This window comes from Mesocricetus auratus, unplaced genomic scaffold (genome assembly GCF_017639785.1).
Source record: "Mesocricetus auratus isolate SY011 unplaced genomic scaffold, BCM_Maur_2.0 Super-Scaffold_100062, whole genome shotgun sequence".
NCBI classification, from domain to species: Eukaryota; Metazoa; Chordata; class Mammalia; order Rodentia; family Cricetidae; genus Mesocricetus; species Mesocricetus auratus.
Genome location: NW_024429234.1, coordinates 391,837 through 410,827, shown reverse-complemented (window position 1 = coordinate 410,827; position 18,991 = coordinate 391,837). Strand labels below are relative to the sequence as shown.

Here is an 18,991-nt window from a genome sequence, read left to right as displayed (position 1 = left end):
ATTCCAGGACAGCCAGATCTGTTACACAAAGAAATCCTGTCTTGAACCCCTCCCCCCCAAAAAAAAGAAAGAAAAGAAAAAGAATTAATTATGCTTCAAACTTCAAGATCAAGTAATATTGTTAAATTTATGTAAAGTAACAGCTACAGTTTATGTTGGATTATATACACATTTAGATTTTTGTTGTGGTTTTTTAGGGGTTGTTTGCTGTTGTTGGATACAGGGTTTCTCTGTAGTTTTGGAGTCTGTCTTGGAACTGTGTAGACCACGCTGGCTTTGAACTCACAGAGATCCACCTGTCTCTGCCTCCTGAGTGCTGGGATCAAAGGTGTGCAACACTATGCCTGGCTCACATTAGATTCTTAGATATCAAAACTGCTTTGCGTGCGTGCGTGTGGTGTATACTCGCAATACATGACAGTTTTGGAATGAGCATTAAGTAATGCCTGGAGGTTTTATTTTAGGTCTTTCCTAAGATCAATGCTAGGTACACAACACAGGGAGCTGATGTCCTAGATGCTGTGGATCTTGCAGTCTTTTCCTATAAGACTTCTCTTTGGTAGAGACAGAACCCACGGACAACATGGCTTACTGTACCATGTGGACAACTGAGTGGTATTGAGCACGTGGGACTAATATGACTCAGCCTGCTAAAGCTCATCCTTCCATGATCTTATTTTGCCTCCCCACGACGGAGGGGGGGGGCGACTTGGCAGTGTTTCCTAACCAATGGCTGCTCCCCAAGTCCAGAAGCTGGTTTGAATTGGATCTCCCCTGCCAAACATTTCAAAATCAAATCTAGGAGACGAATATTCTCTTAGATTGATATTTTGCAATGTCTGGCATGGGATTGGCAATCAAACTGAATATGGTAGAATAATGATGTTACTTTCCTCTGTACTTCATCTTACTTGGATCATATGTAGAGTAATTTTAAAAGGTAACTCTTTCTGAGCTAGTTCATGTTCACCTGGCATATAAGTTCTACAGTAATCAGTTGAGTAACACAGTTCTCAGCAGTAACTCCATAGGGCAAGTCTGTAAGTTCAAAGGTATCTCATAGTAATACTATGTAATCATAAAGTGTTACTTGCCCTGGGAGTAAGTTAAAATGCTGATACTTTACATGTTTCAGAGCAATTGGCAACCTGTCACATACACAGAACACACATGTATCAGCAGGCATTGGGTTCCCTAAATAGCCTTTGGGGGTAGGGAGTTGATTTAATTTTAAAATGTCTTTGGAGGGCCTAGGCCCTGCCCTGAACGAAATGACAGACTCTGAACATCATCTATGGGGAAGGGAGTGGGGATAGGGTGGGAGACTGGGGGGTGGGGCTGGGGAGTGCGGGATGAGGAGAGGGAGAGGGAGCTGGGATTGACATGTGACACAAGCTTGTTTCTAATTTTAAAAATGTAATAAATAATAATAATAAATTTTAAAAAAGAAATTAATGGGGGCCGGGCGGTGGTGGCGCATGCCTTTAATCCCAGCACTCGGGAGGCAGAGGCAGGCGGATCTCTGGGAGTTCGAGGCCGGGCTGGACCGACAGCCTCCAAAACAATACAGAGAAACCCTGTCTCGTAAAACCAAAAAAAAAAAAAAAAAAAAAAACCAAAAAAAAAAAAAGAAATTAATGGAAGGCAAGAAATGCAAAAGTTTTTGCAATTTTATTATACATGTGGCAATATTGATTTTCGAATTTTCATAAAATGAAAGAAACATTTTAAAAAATTAAAAATGTCTTTATTGAAGTAGTAAAAACTCAGGTTGCAGGTAGAGAGATTGCTCAGTGGGTGATGAGTGCTTGTTTCAAGCATGAATTCTGGTTACAGCACCCAGGTAGAAAGCCAGGGATCCCACACATGTACCTGTTCCCCCAGTGCTGTGGGAACTGAGACAGGAGGATTGCTAGGACTTTCTGGCCATCAGGCTCACTCCAGATTCAGTAAGAGATCCTATCTCAAGGAAATTGTTGCCCTGATAAAATTCTGGTTTTCAGGAAAAATTATAATTCTGGGTCAGGTTTGGGTGCTGCATATAAGTAGAACCATGTGCATGTTGGATTTTTTTACTTATTTAACATAAAATCCTCCAAGTTCATCCATGTGGTAGATGATCATAGGACTTCTTTTTCTAGTCCACTGAATGGAATATGCCATGGTTGGATTTTCGTGTGGTGTTTTGCTTCATTTTGAGAGAAGGTCATTGTCTGTACCCCAGGTTGTTTTAAAATTTACAATTATCCTGCCTCAACTGCCCAGTGTTGGAATTACAGCCATGTAGCACTACATTTGGATGTATTTTCTTTCTTTCTTTTCTTTTCTTTTTTGTTTGTTTGTTTGTTTCCTGAGACAGGGTTTCTCTGTGGCTTTGGAGGCTGTCCTGGAACTCACTCTGTAGACCAGGCTGGTCTCAAACTCACAGAGATCTGCCTGCCTCTGCCTCCTGAGTGCTGGGATTAAAGGCGTGTCCACCACACTGCCTGGCATCTTCCTTCCTTCCTTTCCTTTCTCTCTCTCTCTCTCCTTCTTTTTCTTGTTCTTTGGACTTCGTTTTTCTGTATATGGATGTTTTGCCTGCATGTATGTCCATGTCCATGCACCATATATGTACCTGGTGCCTGTGGAGACAGGCGAGGGTATCAGAGATGGTTGTGAATTGCCATATATCAAACCCAGGTCCTCTGGGAGAGCAGCAAATGCTTTTAATCTGAGTCATCTTTCCAGCCCCTGGCAGAGTTTTCTGTATCTCTTTTCTGTTGATAGGTGTTTTATGAAGAGAATAAGTTGTACCCTGCCTCCTGTGACACCAGGGATTATTCTGTGGGATTAAAGAATAGTATCTATTTAAATACCACAATCTGGTTTTGAAATGCATTCATCTAAAAACTGCTGAAGGTTTTTATAAGTTTTTGCTTACCAATGAGCTTGAATTCCTGGCATTTTCTTCCAGTAATGCAGTAATTACTTTAGCTCTCTGTTCTGTTTGTGGCCCTAGGTTGGTTCATTCGGGTTCTGGATGTCGGTCACCCTCCCTTGGATCTGACCTTACCTTTGCTACAAGGACGGGCTCTCGGCAGGGCATTGAGATGCATCTCTTCAGGGTTGAAACACACCGGGATTTGTCGACCTGGACCAGAATACTTGTTCAGGGTTGTCATGCTGCTGCTGAGCTGGTCAAGGAAGTCTCCCTAGGTAGAGTTACTTCTGTTTGTTTGTTGTTTGTGGCCTGGAACTCAATCTGTAGCAAGGATGAGAGGATGACCTTGAACTCCTGCTCCTCCTGTTCACTTCCCCAGTGCTAGAGTTACAGGTGTGCACATACTGTCATCCTGGACTTGACCCTGGATTTCCAACAGCAGTTATAGTGTTTTCCAGGATTTATTTTTATTGATGTGTGTGGGCATATGTTTGTGTATGTGCCATGTGCGTGCAGGTGCCCCTGGAGACCAGAAAAGGGCAGCTGAAGAGACAGGATTTGCTTTTGTGGGTGCTGGGAACCAAACCGGAGTAAGTCCTTTAGAAGATCAAGTATGTGCCTTTAAAACCGAACCATCTCTCCTGCCCTCTAACATTAACTAAGTGAAACTGTTCAGCTTTAAGCAGTAAAACCACTGTGTGTGTGCTGACGACAAACTGTTAAAACATGGTAGCAGAAGTGGTGATGGCGGGAAGAAATCTGGTATTTGTCTCACTGGCAAAGCTTTACCATGCTTGCCACATGGCATTAAGCACCGCCACCACGTGACTTTTTTACTTTCTATCATTTTAATCTACATTTCATAGTAAAGGAACCCAGGCAGTAAAAATTAGATGCGCTCACTATAGTTAAGAAAATTTGGCATCTAAGGTATGGCTAGACACCCTTAAATACAAGCATCTGGCAATATTGTAGATACATAAAATAAAGTGTTTGGAATAGGAGTTTCTCTTCAAAGGTTTGAAAATATTCTTTCCAACACTCTTAGTACTTCAAGGAACTGGTTGCCATGTTTCTGCTATTGTAAGCTCCCTCTAGTGGCTAGTCCCTGCTGGTTGTGTTCCACTGCGGAAGAACTCCCTGGTGACTAGTTCCTATGAACTTGGTGCTGTTTCATGTACTCTCTGTAAGCATTCAGATATTTCAGTCTCACAAAAACTAGGGTTGGTGTGGCTGTGACTTGAGTTGCAGTTCTTATATAGAGCCAGCAATTTATGCCTCTCCTTCTCTATTCCAATGACTCATACTCATGACTGGATTAAATGCCAGAAGGATATACAGTATCAATCCCCTTCATTAAATCAGCAAATATTTGCTGTGTACTTTAGTGTTTACCAAGAGCTATGCTTTATAATGAGAGATTAAAGTAAATAAAACTTATTTCCTATCTTTGACTAAGAACTGTGAGAAGAGTACAGTGTCCTATTATCCTCAATTAGCTTGTTGGTTAGATATGGTAGGGTGGCTTTTCTTATACTGTTGAGCAGGAGTTACTACCCCAGCCTTTTTCTGGCATAGTTGTAGGGACCTACTCCCTTCAAAGTTGCCCTGAAATTCTCAAAAGAACCTGAGTCAGTGTCCATCCCTCTCTCCCTCCCCAGAACCCATGTCTACCTCCAAATCCAGCTATGCTGGTTCATGTATGTAGTTCCAGACCCAGGAACATAAATAGAATCCCTGGGATTCATTGGCCAGACCAACAAGATACCTTGCTTGTTTCTAAAAAGTAAGACAGATAGCAAGCAACCAGGGAGGAACAATTCCCAAGGTCTGTCCTCCAGTCTCTACATATGTGCACCTGTTCATGCACCTACACATACATATAAAGGTACAGAATAGGTAACATGGTTACTCATTTCAGTATAACACTGACTGATCCTTAGTGAATAAATCTCTTCTCCTCCTGGCTTTACTAAAGTGTGTTAATATTAGGGACTTCTTAAGAAGTGACCTTTAGGGTGGGTGGTGGTAGCACACCCTTTTAGTCTGAGGCAGAGGCAGGCAGATCTCTGAGTTCAAGGCCAGCCTGTTCTACAGAGCTAGTTTAATGACAGCCAGGGTTACACAGAGAAACCCTGTCTCAGATAAAAGAAGAAGTTACTTTTAAAAGGTGTGTCTCTCTATTCAATAATTCCCCATACAATGTGAAAAAGCCACTGTCCCTTCATGAGTTTAAGACATAGTAACCAGAGCAGTGGAAGGAAAACTAGATTTGTGGGGATGGTGAGTGTCAGGGAGAGGAATGTGATAATACCAGCTGGAGTGGATTATACTGAAGTTAACAGTGCCCACCAAAATTAAGTTAAATGCTTACATTTCATTACAGCATTTTATTATTTTACATGTGAGTGTTTTGCCTCCTTGTGTGAACCACATGTATGTAATGCCCATAGAAACCAGAAGAGGGTATTGGATCACCTGGAACTGGAGTTACAGACAGTTGTGAACTGCCATGTGGATGTTGGGATTGAAACAAGAACAGCCAGTGCTCTTAACTGCCGAGTCATCTCCCCAGCTACTTACTATAACATTTTCATACATGCATATCATTATGTTTTATTCATATTCATCCCCCATTACACTCACTTGTCCCCATACTGTTCCTCTCCTCTCCCCCGAATAATCCCTGTCTTAGTGTTTCTTTTGCTGTGATGGAACATGACCAAAAGCTACTTGGGGAAGAAAGGGGTTATTTCACACACAGTTCCATATAACAGTTCATCATTAAAATCAATGGGCAGGAACCTGGAAGCACAGGTTGATGCAGAGGCCATGGAGGGGTGATGCTTACTTGCTTGCTCAACCTGCTTTCTTGTAGAACCTAGGACCACCAACCGAGGGATGGCACTACCCACAGTGGGCTGGGCCCTCCCTCATCAATCACTAAGGAAGTGCCCTACAGGCTTGCTTAGTCTTGATCTTATGTATTTGCTTGGTTTTTTCGAGATAGGGTTTCTCTTTGTAGCTTTCTAGACCAGGCTGGCCTGGAACTCACAGAGATCCGACTGCCTCTGCCTCCTGAGTGCTGGGATTAAAGACTCGCGCCAACACTGCCAGGCTAGTCTTGATCTTATAAAGATATTCTTTCAATTAAGGCTCTATCCTTACTGATGGCTCTAACTTGTGTCAGTCAAGTCTGGCCCTACAATGTCTCTTTTTTGTTTTTTAAATTAAACTAAATTGTTTTTCATTTTGTTTTTTGAAATAGATTGTTCTAAAACCGGGCTGATCTCAAACTTCCTATATATTCAGGATGGCAGTGTACTCCAATCCTTCTCCCTCTGCTTCCCAGGCACCAGGATTATAGGCATGTACCATCACACCCTCTTAAACCAAATACTAGAAATACATGAAGAGGTCATGTGTCTGAAGGAGTCTAAGGGACAAAGGGATTCTTTTCGAATCACAGTTTTTGTTTTTGGGGGTTTTTGTTTGGTTGGTTGTTTTGTTTTTGTTTGTTGTTTGGTTTGTTTTTGTTTTGAGACAGGGTTTCTCTGTGTAACAGTTCTGGCTGTCCTGGAACTTGCTTTGTAGACCAGGCTGGCATCAGATTCACAGAGATCTGCCTGCCTCTGCCTCCCTAGTGCTGGGATTAAAGGCGTGCGCCACCACCATTCAGCGCCTTATTTGCCTGAGAGAAGTCAGGACAGGAACTCAAGGTGAGAACTGTAGAAGCTTGCTGGCTTGCTCCCAGCTCACACTCAGCTAGCTTTCTTACACAGCCTAAACCCTCCCACATCAATCATTAATCATGTCCTTCACAGACATGGTCACGGGCCAGATTGATGTGGGCAGTCCCTTAATTAAGACTCCCACAGATGACTCTAGACCGTGTCAAATTGGCAGCTGAAGTTAGCCAGGACACAGCATTTGAGAGGTAGACATAGGAAAATCTGAAGTTCAGGTCATTCTTGGCTATACAGACCAGGATGAGCTACATTAAGACTGGCTCTGAAGTAAAATAAAATAAGGGGCTAGAGAGATGGCCCAGTGGTTAAGAACACTGGCTGCTCTTCCAGAGGTCATAAATTTGATTCCTAGTATGCACAAGGAGTCTCATAACTACTTGTAATCCCAGTCCCAGGGGATCCAATGACACTTTCTGGGCACCAGGCATATACATAATGGCATACAGACATAAATGCAGACAAAACATTTATCCACATAAAATAAAAATAAGTAAAACAAAAACATAAAATAATATAGGGCTAGTGTGATAGATCAGGGTGTGTGAAAAACCCTGACAGCCTGAGTGCAATACTGATATCCACTTGGTAGAGGGAGGGAACCAACTCCCAAACCTGTCCTGTGACTTGCACACTGTAGCTTGAGTGTGAGTGTGTGCATGCGTGCGTGTGATACCACAAACAAATACCCAGTATCTAGACCTAAACATATTCAGTATGATCTTCCCTGCTCCTTTTCAAGGTTAAAGCAACCATAAACAAGATTCTGTTTTCAACTAGGCGGTAGTGGCTCAGCCTGTCTGGTAGTAGAAGCAGTTGGATCTCTGAATTCAAGGACAGCCAGGGTTACACAGAGAAACCCTGTCTTGAGGAGGTGCAGCTAGTACCTCTTCTCACATTTGCTTGTCTTTCCTTCCCTCCTGAGGCACACAGTTCCAAATAGAACATGTGAGAAATCTCAGGGCCTTGGAATGTGAGCTCAGTGCTTGCCTACCATGTGAGAGGAATCTCAGAGAAGCCCATTGTTGGGTGGATGGCTTACATTCCTGGCTGTGACTGTCTTTAGCTCACTCACTGCCAGCCACTCAGCTGCCTGCTTGGCACCTTCTCCAGCCAGGACTGTGAGAACTTCTCGCCCCTTTCGGCCCCATCCCTTCACTGCACACTGGCTTTACAGATGTGAGACAGTAATCTGTGCTTTGTTAGGCCGTGCTGCCCACCTCTCCCTCGGCATTCATTTAGGGAAAGTGCATGGACTACCAGGAAGCTGATTGCATCGTGTTTACTCCTTACCCCCTAGGTTCTTCCTCTGGGGATAACTACTAATTTGTGGTCCAGAGCTCACTTCAAATAGTACAGAGAAGGATACTACCAGTATTTATCTGTTTTTCCTTTTCCCAGTTTCCTAAACATACAGCTGCATTAACTAATGGGATTTTTGCATAGCCAGTGAGAGAATATGTTGATGACATGTGATGACCTGCTTCAAGAGCTTTTCTTGTTAAAATGGAAAAACAAAAGCTCAGCCCTAATCTACAGGTGTCACTCTGTAACCCAGCTATTTAACTGAGTGCTGAGATTATGTGCCCCAATACCCAGTGATCAGAGTTTCTGTGTTTTTGTCAATTCAGATGTATCTTTGTTTGGTTGAGCTTTAAAAAAATTTTTATAACATTAGCTGTGTCATCTCAGTCAAGATGCTGGCTTGGGCAAAAGTAATTGTCGGGGGCAGGAGACAGGGTTCAGTGGTTCAGAGCATGTACTGCTCTTGCAAAGGACCCAAGTTCAATTCCCAGTACCCATGACAGATAACTCACAATCAACTGTGACTCCAGCTCCAAGGGGACCCAGATCTCTTTGGACCCCTACATTCACAAGCTACACACCCACACAGATATATACACATATAGTTAAATTATAGTTAATTCCAGGTGTGGTGACGACATACACCTTTAATCCCTGCTCACCTAAGGTAGAAGGAAGTAGATCTCTATGAATTCCAGGTCAGCCTGGTCTACATGTCTACTTCCAGGCTATCCAGGCTATGCAGGGCTATACAGCAAGAGCCTGGCTAAAAAAAAAAAAGAAAAGAGAGGAAAAAAAAGGAAAACTCAGCCTGGCTTCAGCCCACACTTATAATTCTAACACTGAGATACACAAGCAGGAAGATCAAGAGGAGTACATAATTACAGACCAGACTGGGATATATTGAACCTGTTTCCAAATAAAAATAATAGGCCTTTTAAAAAATACTTACTGCTTCCTGAATTTGCATGTCATCCTTGCACGGGGTGATGCTAATCTTCCCTGTATCATTCCAATTTTAGTATTTGTACTGTCAAACTGTAGAATAATAAATCAAAATTTTTATTTTAGGAAATTTTAAGCAGCTTAGGTCTCATATTCTCAAAAAAAAGGTTGTTTTTCTTGTTTGAAACTGGAAGACAAGTTTTCTACTTGACAACTAAAATAGAATCTTTATTATATATGACTTTTCTTTTCTCTGATAGGCTGCACCTTAAGTGGCCAAGAGGTAAGATTCACTGTCCACTATGAACATGGGTTCACTATCTCCAGAGACAATGGCGGCTCTAGCAGCATATTGTACCGTTATCCTTTTGACCGGCTGAAGATGTCTGCTGATGATGGCATCAGAAATCTCTATCTGGATTTTGGTGGTCCTGAGGGAGAACTGGTGAGGTGTTTTTGAAACCCATGAAATGTCTATTGGGCGCCACCCTGGATGGCATGAACCTGTCTGCGTTAGTTGGCTCTGTCTTTCACATTGCTTCTGTTTGCTCGCTTGCTTTCCATTTTGTTGCTGGATGTTGGATTCAAGGCCTCTGCATGCAGGGCAGTGCTTTACCACTGAGCTGCAGCCCCAGCCCTCTCTCTGCTTCTTAACTCTTATGGCCTAGCATTTGACTTTCTATTAGAGCTAGGACATTGTTCTTTGGTTTTCAGGATGGCACTGGGACTGGGTTGGTTTTGTTTCTTGTTTGTTTTCAAGACAGGGTTTCTCTGCATAGTCCTGACTGTCCTGGAATTCGATCTATAGATCAGACTGGCCTCAGACTCGAGATCCACCTGTCTCTACCTCCTGAGTGGCATGCACAGCCACCACCTGGCAGGATTGGGGTTTTGTTTTTTGTTTTTTATATTGTTTTGTTTTCCCCATATTAGGAAACCATTCTCTTTTTTTTTTAAGTTTTGTCTGAGAACTGGGGAGAGAGTAATGTGTTTGCTCTACATGTGTGAGTACCTGAATTCAATCCCCCCAAAAATGTACATTAAAGAAGCTGATGTGCCAGGCATTGGTGGCTCACACCTTTAATCCCAGCACTCTGGAGGCAGAGGCAGGTGGATCTCTGTGAGTTCAAGGCCAACCTGGTCTACAGAGCAAGTTCCAGGACAGCCTCCAAAACAGAGAGAGAGAGAAAGAAAAACAAACAAACAAAATAGAAGCTGGATGTGTAGCACACGTTTGTAATTCCAGCGTTGGGGAGGCAAAGATAGATGGATTCTTGGGCCTTCTTGACTATCCAGCCTAGCTGAAGTGGCAGGTTCCAGGCCAATGAGAGACACTGTCTCCAAAAAGGGCATGGGAAGAGCCATAGAGGTGGCCCAACAAGTACAGGCAATTGCCACCAAACCTGATGACCTAGGATGGATCCCCAGGATCCCCATGGTAGAAGGAGAGAATCAACTGCCATAAACTGTCTTCTGACACATGTGCTGTGGCATTCATGTGCTCAACACACAAACACATGTTCACACACATGCAGGAATGTATACAATTATAAAGAATTGCAATTTAGACATTGGAATGTAGCTCAGTTAATAGAGTACTACTTGCCTAGCTTGCACAAAGTTTTGTATTTGATCCCCTGCACCACATAAATCTGAGCATGGTGACATATCCCTATAATCTCAGCACCATGAAAATCTAGGCAGGAAGATCAATATGCAATAAATTTGAGGCTCACCTGGACTACAAGAGACTGCATTAAAAAAAAATTGGGCAGGAGTGGCGCTAGCCTTTATTCCCAGCACTTGGCAGGCAGAGATAGTCTGATCTCTGTGAGTTTGAGGCCAAACCTGGTCTACAGAGTAGTTCCAGGACAGCCAAAGCTACACAAAGAAACCATGACTTGAAAAAACAAAGCCCAAACAAAACAAAACAAAAATGGAGCCATGTGCCCCCTCTCAGGAGGCAGAAGCAGGCAGATATCTGTGAGTTCGAGGCAATCTGGTCTACAGAGTGAGTTTCCAGCCAGGGCTATAAAAAGTTCCCTGTCTCAAAAGAAGAAAAGAAGTGGGACATCATATCCAAATTTACTTAAATGTCTTTGTCTATTGAAGTGTGTGTATATTATATATTGTATGATTCATGTCCTTTCTCCACAGACCGTGGACCTGCATTCTTGTCCAAAGCCGATTGTATTTGTGTTACACACATTCTTATCCGCCAAAGTCACTCGAATGGGACTGCTTGTATGAGCAGCAAGAGTCAAGAAAGAGCTTTGACTGTCACAAAAAGTATTTACACTTCAAAAACATGAAAATTTAAAAAGAGCAACAACAACAAGAAGCACAAAAAGAAACCCTTGCTCTCCTCCATCATAGTGCCTTCCCAAGGACCTGCAGGTCTCTGCTGAACCAACGGGGTTCAAAACGGGCTGACCTTACCCACACAACTTTGGTCAGAAATTCTAGAACTATAGTAAGCTCCAAATTGAAGTCATGATTTATCGTCTCATTTCATAATGTGATCTCTATTTATGTTTATTTCCCATTATGAAGGCTGGCTCTTTAGGTTTCTCCTTGGATATAAACAAATAGCCAAAAGAAGTTCTTTTCTTCCTTAGTCTTGAGCTCTTACTAGGATAACTGTCACTCCCCAGATGCTAATGTACAACAGCCCATCCCGCAGGCATCCCACACAGGTCGATCGCACGCAGTGTTACTCTCTTTACCTGTTCGTCCCCAAAGGTTCTTCCATTCACCCTCCTTCTCGCTGACCTCACCCTGCCCCACCCTCACCTCTAACACCAGCTCTGCCCCTCATGAGTGCAACCTTTAGTCTGGTTGCCTTTGCCTTCACTCTCCCTCTTTGTGGTTGGCCAACTTGGAAAGCAAGTTGGAAACCGCTGCTCTAAAAGGGGGGTTTTGCTTCCTTTAGTTGTATTGAGTTTATATGTGGTAGGAGCCAGGGGATGGTCTAAGGTTTATTTTGAAAGAAAGATCCTCATTTTAAGCTAAGCCATTTCTTATTGCTTACCAAATGTGCCTTTGGTCAGGGTCACTGGAGCTTTATGAGTGACTATTTAGATGACTGGATCTCACTGCCATTCTAGGGATGCCATAGCTTTGAGGAGTCATCCTGGAGGCCGGTTTCTTAGTGTCGTCTTTGAATGGCGTCTTTGTGAGTCGTTAGTTTCAAAGCACAGATGACATGTCAAATGCATAGGGCACTGTAAGGCCAGGGAAGGTCCTGACGTTGGACTTCTGTGGCCCCAAAGTAGTAAGGACAAGTTGCCTTCAGCTCACAGTTAAATATCGGCTTCCCAACACACCCTGAGTGGGTAGGGGATAAGACACACCGCTCACCTGCTTTTGCTCAGTATGGCCAAGTGTCATCATGACTCAGCATCAGGGTGCTTTCTGGTTTTGTGGCCTGGAAAATCATACTCAGCTTGCTTTTCCTGGTTTAGAAGGAAATAGATAAGTGTAGAAACATTTGAAATAGTCTCTCTACATAAAATAACCAGATTAGCACAGTCTCTAAATCTGAACAAAAAAGAAACATTGATTTTTGAGTTTTTGTGCTCTCTAAAAAACATCTAGAAGTAGCTCTTATTTTCTAGATTTCTGTCTACACAGGAATGTGAAGCTTCAAATGGGGTCGTGGGGGAAAGGAAAGAAAACACAACTGTTCACACAGAACCTGAGCTGTGTAGTTTGGGTGCCTTGATTGACATGTTGATCAGAAGAAAGAACAGATACCCAAGTAGAGATGGTGACCCCACTGTCCTCTGCTGTCTCTGCGTCAGACCTCCCTCTGCTCTCTGCCGTCAGACTAACAGTATACAAAGGCTGGAGAGGAATGTCCCTCCTGCCTCACCTTCAAATAGACATTGGAGCACCAAAAAATGAATGTTGGGATCCACTTTAAACTAGAAATTAAAATCTAAAGAACATCTTTCAAGAACTTTCTATGTTTTAAAAAGTTATAACTCTGAGATTGGATCCATCCATGATACATCTTCAACTCAAAAGAAAAAAAAATTTTAAAGGTCCAGCCAAGTTCAGAAAGCAGAACTACAACAGATAACCTCAGGCGGAGTGCTGGGATGCTCTTGTTACTAGGAGATATGGATGACTCAGGCTTCAGCAGTAGAGTTGAAGTCTTCCACACTGGTGTGAAAGGCTCAACCTCCAGGAAGTGCAACAGGAGTTTTTGCCACCTGGTCCCTTAGAAGAGCTGTAAGCCATGTGAAGTCTAAGGGTACATAAGATGTTCGTCCTTTGTCTGAGGACTGTGGCCCACAAGGTTTTTGATATTGTCATTTGGATCCTGATGTAAAATGAAGGCTTATGGATGATTTCTTTGTCATTAACAGCCCCGAGAGCAAGGGCTTGAAGCTACTTGTTTGAGAAGCTGTAGCAGCCCCCTGGCATGTGGTCAACTAAGTGTGTTGACTTTTTTCAAACCACAAGTGAAATGCTTTTTGTGAGTGCGGGGCACCTTGATAATATCTGTATTATCAATTTTGTATTCAAATGCCAAAAGACGGTAAAATATTTTCAAGTCATAACTAAAATGAACATCTTTGATAATTCACCTCTTTTATAGAATCAGCTAGATTGTCTTTTCTATCTCTTTTGAATATTGTTGGGGATGTTGCAGGATCCTGGGGTGTCAGTGGAGAGGAAACTACAGAGCACCCAGTTCAGATGGACCACTTCCTAGGCGTCTTTGCTTCCCACACCTGGGCGTGAGAAATCTCCTGCCCCACAAGAAAGAGGGCTAAAGGAAGCTGATATTGTCAACAAGCATTACCTAGAAATTGGTATCAAATGTTTTATCTAAAGAAATGCTCGGCCGGGCCGTGGTGGCACACGCCTTTAATCCCAGCACTTGGGAGGCAGAGGCAGGCGGATCTCTGTGAGTTCCAGGCCAGCCAGAAAAACTTTGTCTCAAAAAGCCAAGAAGAAAGAAAGAAAGAAAAAGAAAGAAAGAAAGACTCCTGTGTATGCTATATAGATAATTATGACTAAAGTCACCAACATGTAAACAGTTTCAGGTTAAATATCGGGACATGTGTGGGCAATGAGAATGTTATTTTAAATGTCATCTGCCTTTTTTTGAAGCCATGTTTAGCACTTTTTAGACTAGAGTAAGTCTGATAGTGCCTAGTGAGGTTTTTTGTTTTTTGTTTTTGCCCTAACTCTCAGTTTGTTAGTGGAAATTGTTTGCATGGTAGGAGAGATTGGATTATTTATATTTTTATATGTAGAGAAATCTCTCCAGCCAAAAAAGCTAACATTGTCTGATTTGTTTTCTTAACTGAACAGAGTAGTAGCAAAGCTTTTGTTCAGCTGAATAAATGCACTTAGCTGATAAACCAAAATTTATTCTTTCAAAATAAGACATTATTATCACCAAAAAATATTAGACTGTGTAGAATCTGAACACAATCCTGCTCCCCCTGCCTCCCCCCAAAAAAAGGTTTTACTATGAGTGGATTTGGATGAACAAAAATATGTGAAGAAAATTGCTGATTTCTTAAAATTTTGTAAGAAACTCAAAGACCTCTTGTTTAGTTTAAATGCATGTGGATTTGTTTCCAAATTCATCAAAGAATATGCCCATGTGTTTTAATGCAAAACATCTTCCAAGTTGCTGTGCAACTTCTGTTGAAAGCCCCACCTGCTAAAAGAGTTTGAGAGCCTGAGTGTTTGTACTCCTTTAATCCCAGCACTTGGGAGACAGAGGCAGGCAGATCTCTGCTTTCGAGACCAGCCTGGTCTACAGAGCAAGTTCCAGGATAGCATGCAAAACAATACAGAGAAACCCTGTCTCATAAAACCAAAGAAAAAAAAGTAAAATAAAATAGATAAATTTGAGATTGTATAAACTTTAGTTGAATTTTATGAAAGTCCTGCTCATTCTTTCAAATGTTTCTGTCAGGCACATGAACCAGGTGGCACTATAGTCTACTGTGAGCTTAGGATGCTTTTTTTTTTTTGGTTTTTCGAGACAGGGTTTCTCTGTGGCTTTGGAGGCTGTCCTGGAACTCGCTCTGTAGACCAGGCTGGCCTCGAACTCACAGAGATCGGCCTGCCTCTGCCTCCCGAGTGCTGGGATTAAAGGCGTGCGCCACCAACGCCCGGCCTTAGGACGCTTTCTATGACATTACAGTTGTTTTGTGACTTTTCCTCTGCTGAAGACGAAAGAAACTTTATTTTCCTATTGTTCCTTCTCCATGCCCTTATTTTAATTATTTAGTAATATAGAATGATTTTTGTTTTGTTTTGTTTTTCGAGACAGGGTTTCTCTCTATTGTTTTGGAGGCTGTCCTGGATCTCTCTCTGTAGACCAGGCTGGCCTCAAACTCACAGAGATCTGCCTGCCTCTGCCTCCCAAGTGATGTGATTAAAGATCTGCACCACCACTCGGCTCCTAGAATGATTTTTAATTTTCTACGTACAATCCCAAAAGCTGATGGCAGTTATCCTGAACTGTCTTTGAGCTCCACCCTTCACTGTGTTGGGCCTCTAGACATTGACTAAGAGTGTAATGACAGGTAAAAATCATGCATGTCAGGATTATGTATCTTCGAGCAACATAGTTGTTCTACACTATAATGACGTAAGTGGGAGTCAGTCATTCTAGCAAAAGACTGAAACCTGTTGTCTCTTTTCAAAAAGTGAATGGCCTGGAGGTGTAGCTCAGTAGCAGAGCACCTGCCCAGCATGTGCAACGCCTGGACCCTCTGGAGCACTGCTGAAAGCAGACACAAATCCACACCTGTCTGATCAGCAACACAAGTTTATCAAAGGTGAGACTCAGGTTGAGGTTCAGGTAATAACCACAGGGATCACATTATTTCTTGTCTTTTTCCAGCAGTGGTCAAATCAACTAGAAAAATGGTTGTTACATTAACTCAGAAAAACTTGAGTTCTTTTCTCTTTTAACGTTAGGCATTTGCATTGACCTCTGACAGGGCCGTGAGCATGCTAAGCATATGGTTAGTACCACCGAGCTATACAGTCATATATTCCCAGCCTCTATGATTTCAGAATGACAAGTTTTGGTTTTCTTCTTGGTTTTTAGACATACTGTCTCATATGACCTATGTCAACCTCAAATTGCTGGTCCTCCTACCTCCAGCTGAGTGCCAGGGATCACAGCTGTGCACCACTTTCAAACTATAAACTCGAACATTTTCTTGCCACCTCTATTTTTCCATCCCACTTTGGGTGACTTGATCAATTTGTTTTTATGTATATGAGTTTTGCCTACATGTACATCATATGTACGCCTAGAGCCTGAGGAAGCCAGAAGAAGGCATCAGATCCTCAGAACTGAATTCACAGAGGGTTAGAAGACATCATGTAGATAGATGCTGGGAACTAAAACCTAGCTTCTCTGCATCTACTGCCAGTAATCTTAACCACTGAACCATCTCACCAGCTACAGTCTGTGAAGTACAATTCCAGTACTCAGGAGGTGTGAGACAAGGAAAATCAGGAGTTCAAAGTCATCCTCACCTGCATAAAGAGTTTAAAGTCAACCTAAGATACATGAAACTCAGCTCAAAAATTTGAGTGTGAGTTTAATGAAATTTATAAATATGCCTTTTTGTAAATTACTCTTTGCTCTCAAATACCAATTGGTATATGTGCATGTTGATTGGTTTTGTTGTTTGATTGGTTTTCCAAGACAGGGTTTCTCTGTCTAACAGCCCTGGCTGTCTTATAACTCACTCTGTAGACCAGGATGACCTCAAACTCACAAGGTCTGCCTGCCTCTGCCTCCCAAGCACTGGGACTAAAGGCGTGTACCACCATAGCCCTGCTTGAAGCATATTCTAAGACAGTCTCATGCTGGGCGGTGATGGTGCATGCCTTTAGTCCCAGCACTCAGGAGGCAGAGGCAGGCAGATTTCTGTGAGTTTGAGACCAGCCTGGTCTACAGGAGCTAGTTCCAGGACAGCCTCCAAAGTCGCAGAGAAACCCTGTCTCAAAAAAAAAAAGACAGTCTCACAGTATCTCCTAGGCTAGCCTTATAACTCTCCATATAGCCCAAGGAAGGCCCCAAAACTTGCAGTCCTGTTGCCTAAGCTCTCAGAGGTTGGGATCACAGACAACCTGTATTGGGTTTTTAAAGGTGAATACTTAGATTTTTTTTTTGAAACAGAAGTTCTGGCTGGCCTTGCAATGATCTGCCTACACCTGCCTCCCCGAGTGCTAGAGTTATTGGTGTTTCCTACCACACCTGGGGTAAATGGCAGTCTCAACAAAGAACCTTTTTGTTACTACTCTACAAAAGGCAGTGAGATGGATTAAGTCACAGGAATAAAAATAGATCAAATTTACCTGAGTTGTAGGGTCCTTGGACATGTATTTTTTCAAAAATTTTGAAGCCTTTTCAAATTTTTTTTGATACAAATAATGACAGCCTACAAAAGGGAGAAAAACTTAAGTTTTGTAATGTCATTAGAATATCAAATATCAAAACATACTCTGCTGAAAAGCTAAATCTTGCAACTACCTAAGACTTTTCACACTGCTTCAAACTCCTGTACTTAAAAGTCAAGCACTTAACAACCATAAGTGTAGTTTTTGTTGTTTGTAATGCCCGAGAGAGCAAAGTTGCATCCCTTGGGTAACAGACACTTAGCCAATCTGGGCTGGACTGCCTAAGGAAAGGCAGCCATGTTTAATTGTTTCCCAAACAGCACCTGAACTCTGTGGTGGAGGTGGCAGAAGGGTGTAGATTCTTAGGCTTCTTTCCCCTTGTCTTCAAGTGTGCTGGAGTCATGTGTGAAAATGAGGTATACCCTCAGTGTCTTGCTCTTTAAACTGCCCTTTGACAATCAGGTGCTAATTATTGAATTTTATCAAAACCAGCACATAGTATTGCTGCAGGTTCCATCCTTTGGAACAGAAAAAGTGCTTCCTTTCTGTTGACTCCTGTTACCAGTGGGTATTTGTTGCATCTTGCTGTTACTCTGAATTAATAGGATTGGGGAGAAAAAAGGTTCAGATTTGCAGTCTCTGCGACCCTCACTTATATCATATCCTAGGCACTGGGTTCAGATCTTTAGTATAGGATGTCCTGTAATGGTTACAGTCTGTTGGGTGAGTTCAGCATGGAGCTCTCAGTGCCCAACCAATCTCTTTTCTTTTTGGTGCCAGATCTGAAGTTTTTCAGAGCACATTTTTCTTCTATGCACACTGATATCACCGACATGTATGTATGATTTTCCACGCTGCTCTTTTTTGCTAAGTGTAAAGACTTAGGAAACTAGATTAAGTAAGGCTGTTGATGTTAATTGTAAGAAGACTTGCCTCATATACAGGAAGTCCCTGATACTACACAAAACCAGGTGTGGTGGCCACATCTGTGACCAGCACTCATTTGGAAGGCAGGAGGCAGAAAGAAGGTATCAATAAATGGAGTGAATATCAAGCCAGCTCGAGTGTGTGAAACTGTCTCAAAGAATAAATTTCTACCAGTTGGTTATTGTGGGCTTTGTTTTCTTTTTAGAATCTTTCAAGTAAGACCACTGTTCAAGTCTTACTTACAATGTCTCAAGTGTTCTGGCCACCAAATCAGAGACCCATGACATAAAACAGCAGTATGTGTCTTGTGAAAGAAGCTTCATGTATACTCTATTAATATAGATGTTTAGATGACACTTCTCTTGGGTTACACATCAACACAGAGCATTGTATATTACAATGAAAACTTGTAACTTAAGGGTATTATAAATATATATATATATAAAGTATATATGCCTTTGTAACCTTTATATTGTAAATAAAAATTTGCTTTTAAATGTTGACTCTCGTTTTTTAGAATGTGGATATAGTTTCAGACTTACAGGAAAGTTTCAAAAACGCTGGAGAAACGCCGTGGTGGCTGCAGTTCCAGCACTGGGGAAGTTGAGGCAGGAGAACTTCTGAACCAGCCTCTGCTTAAAGTAGATTTCAAAAGCTTGTCTCTCCTTGGCCACCTTTTCTAATTATTAGCGCTTTTCACACTTGTTCCATTATCTGGATGTGTCTGTTTCTGGCAGACACTCTATTG

The 18,991-nt window shown here is 42.2% G+C and overlaps 1 protein-coding gene and 1 non-coding gene across 4 annotated transcripts in view; one reads left to right on the top strand and one right to left on the bottom strand.

The window, feature by feature from the left end:
• Nucleotides 1-18,740, top strand: part of Sntb2 (syntrophin beta 2) — a 77,279-nt gene extending 58,539 nt beyond the window's left edge. Inside the window, exons 5-8 of one of the 3 annotated variants that reach the window (XR_005873450.1) lie at nt 3,002-3,198; nt 9,180-9,364; nt 11,077-11,392; nt 15,604-18,740. Coding sequence is in view for 2 of the 3 variants with exons in the window: in XM_040736591.1 (XP_040592525.1) it covers nt 3,002-3,198; nt 9,180-9,364; nt 11,077-11,169 (475 nt within the window). In the remaining variant the exon portion in view is untranslated. Of the gene's footprint in view, nt 1-3,001; nt 3,199-9,179; nt 9,365-11,076 lie in introns of all 3 variants that reach the window. The other 2 variants (XM_040736592.1, XM_040736591.1) reach the window with 2 other exon arrangements.
• LOC121136322 lies at nt 8,915-9,017 on the bottom strand. The gene has a single exon (XR_005873462.1). It is a non-coding gene; the product is annotated as a U6 spliceosomal RNA (small nuclear RNA).
• Nucleotides 18,741-18,991: the final 251 nt, after the last annotated feature.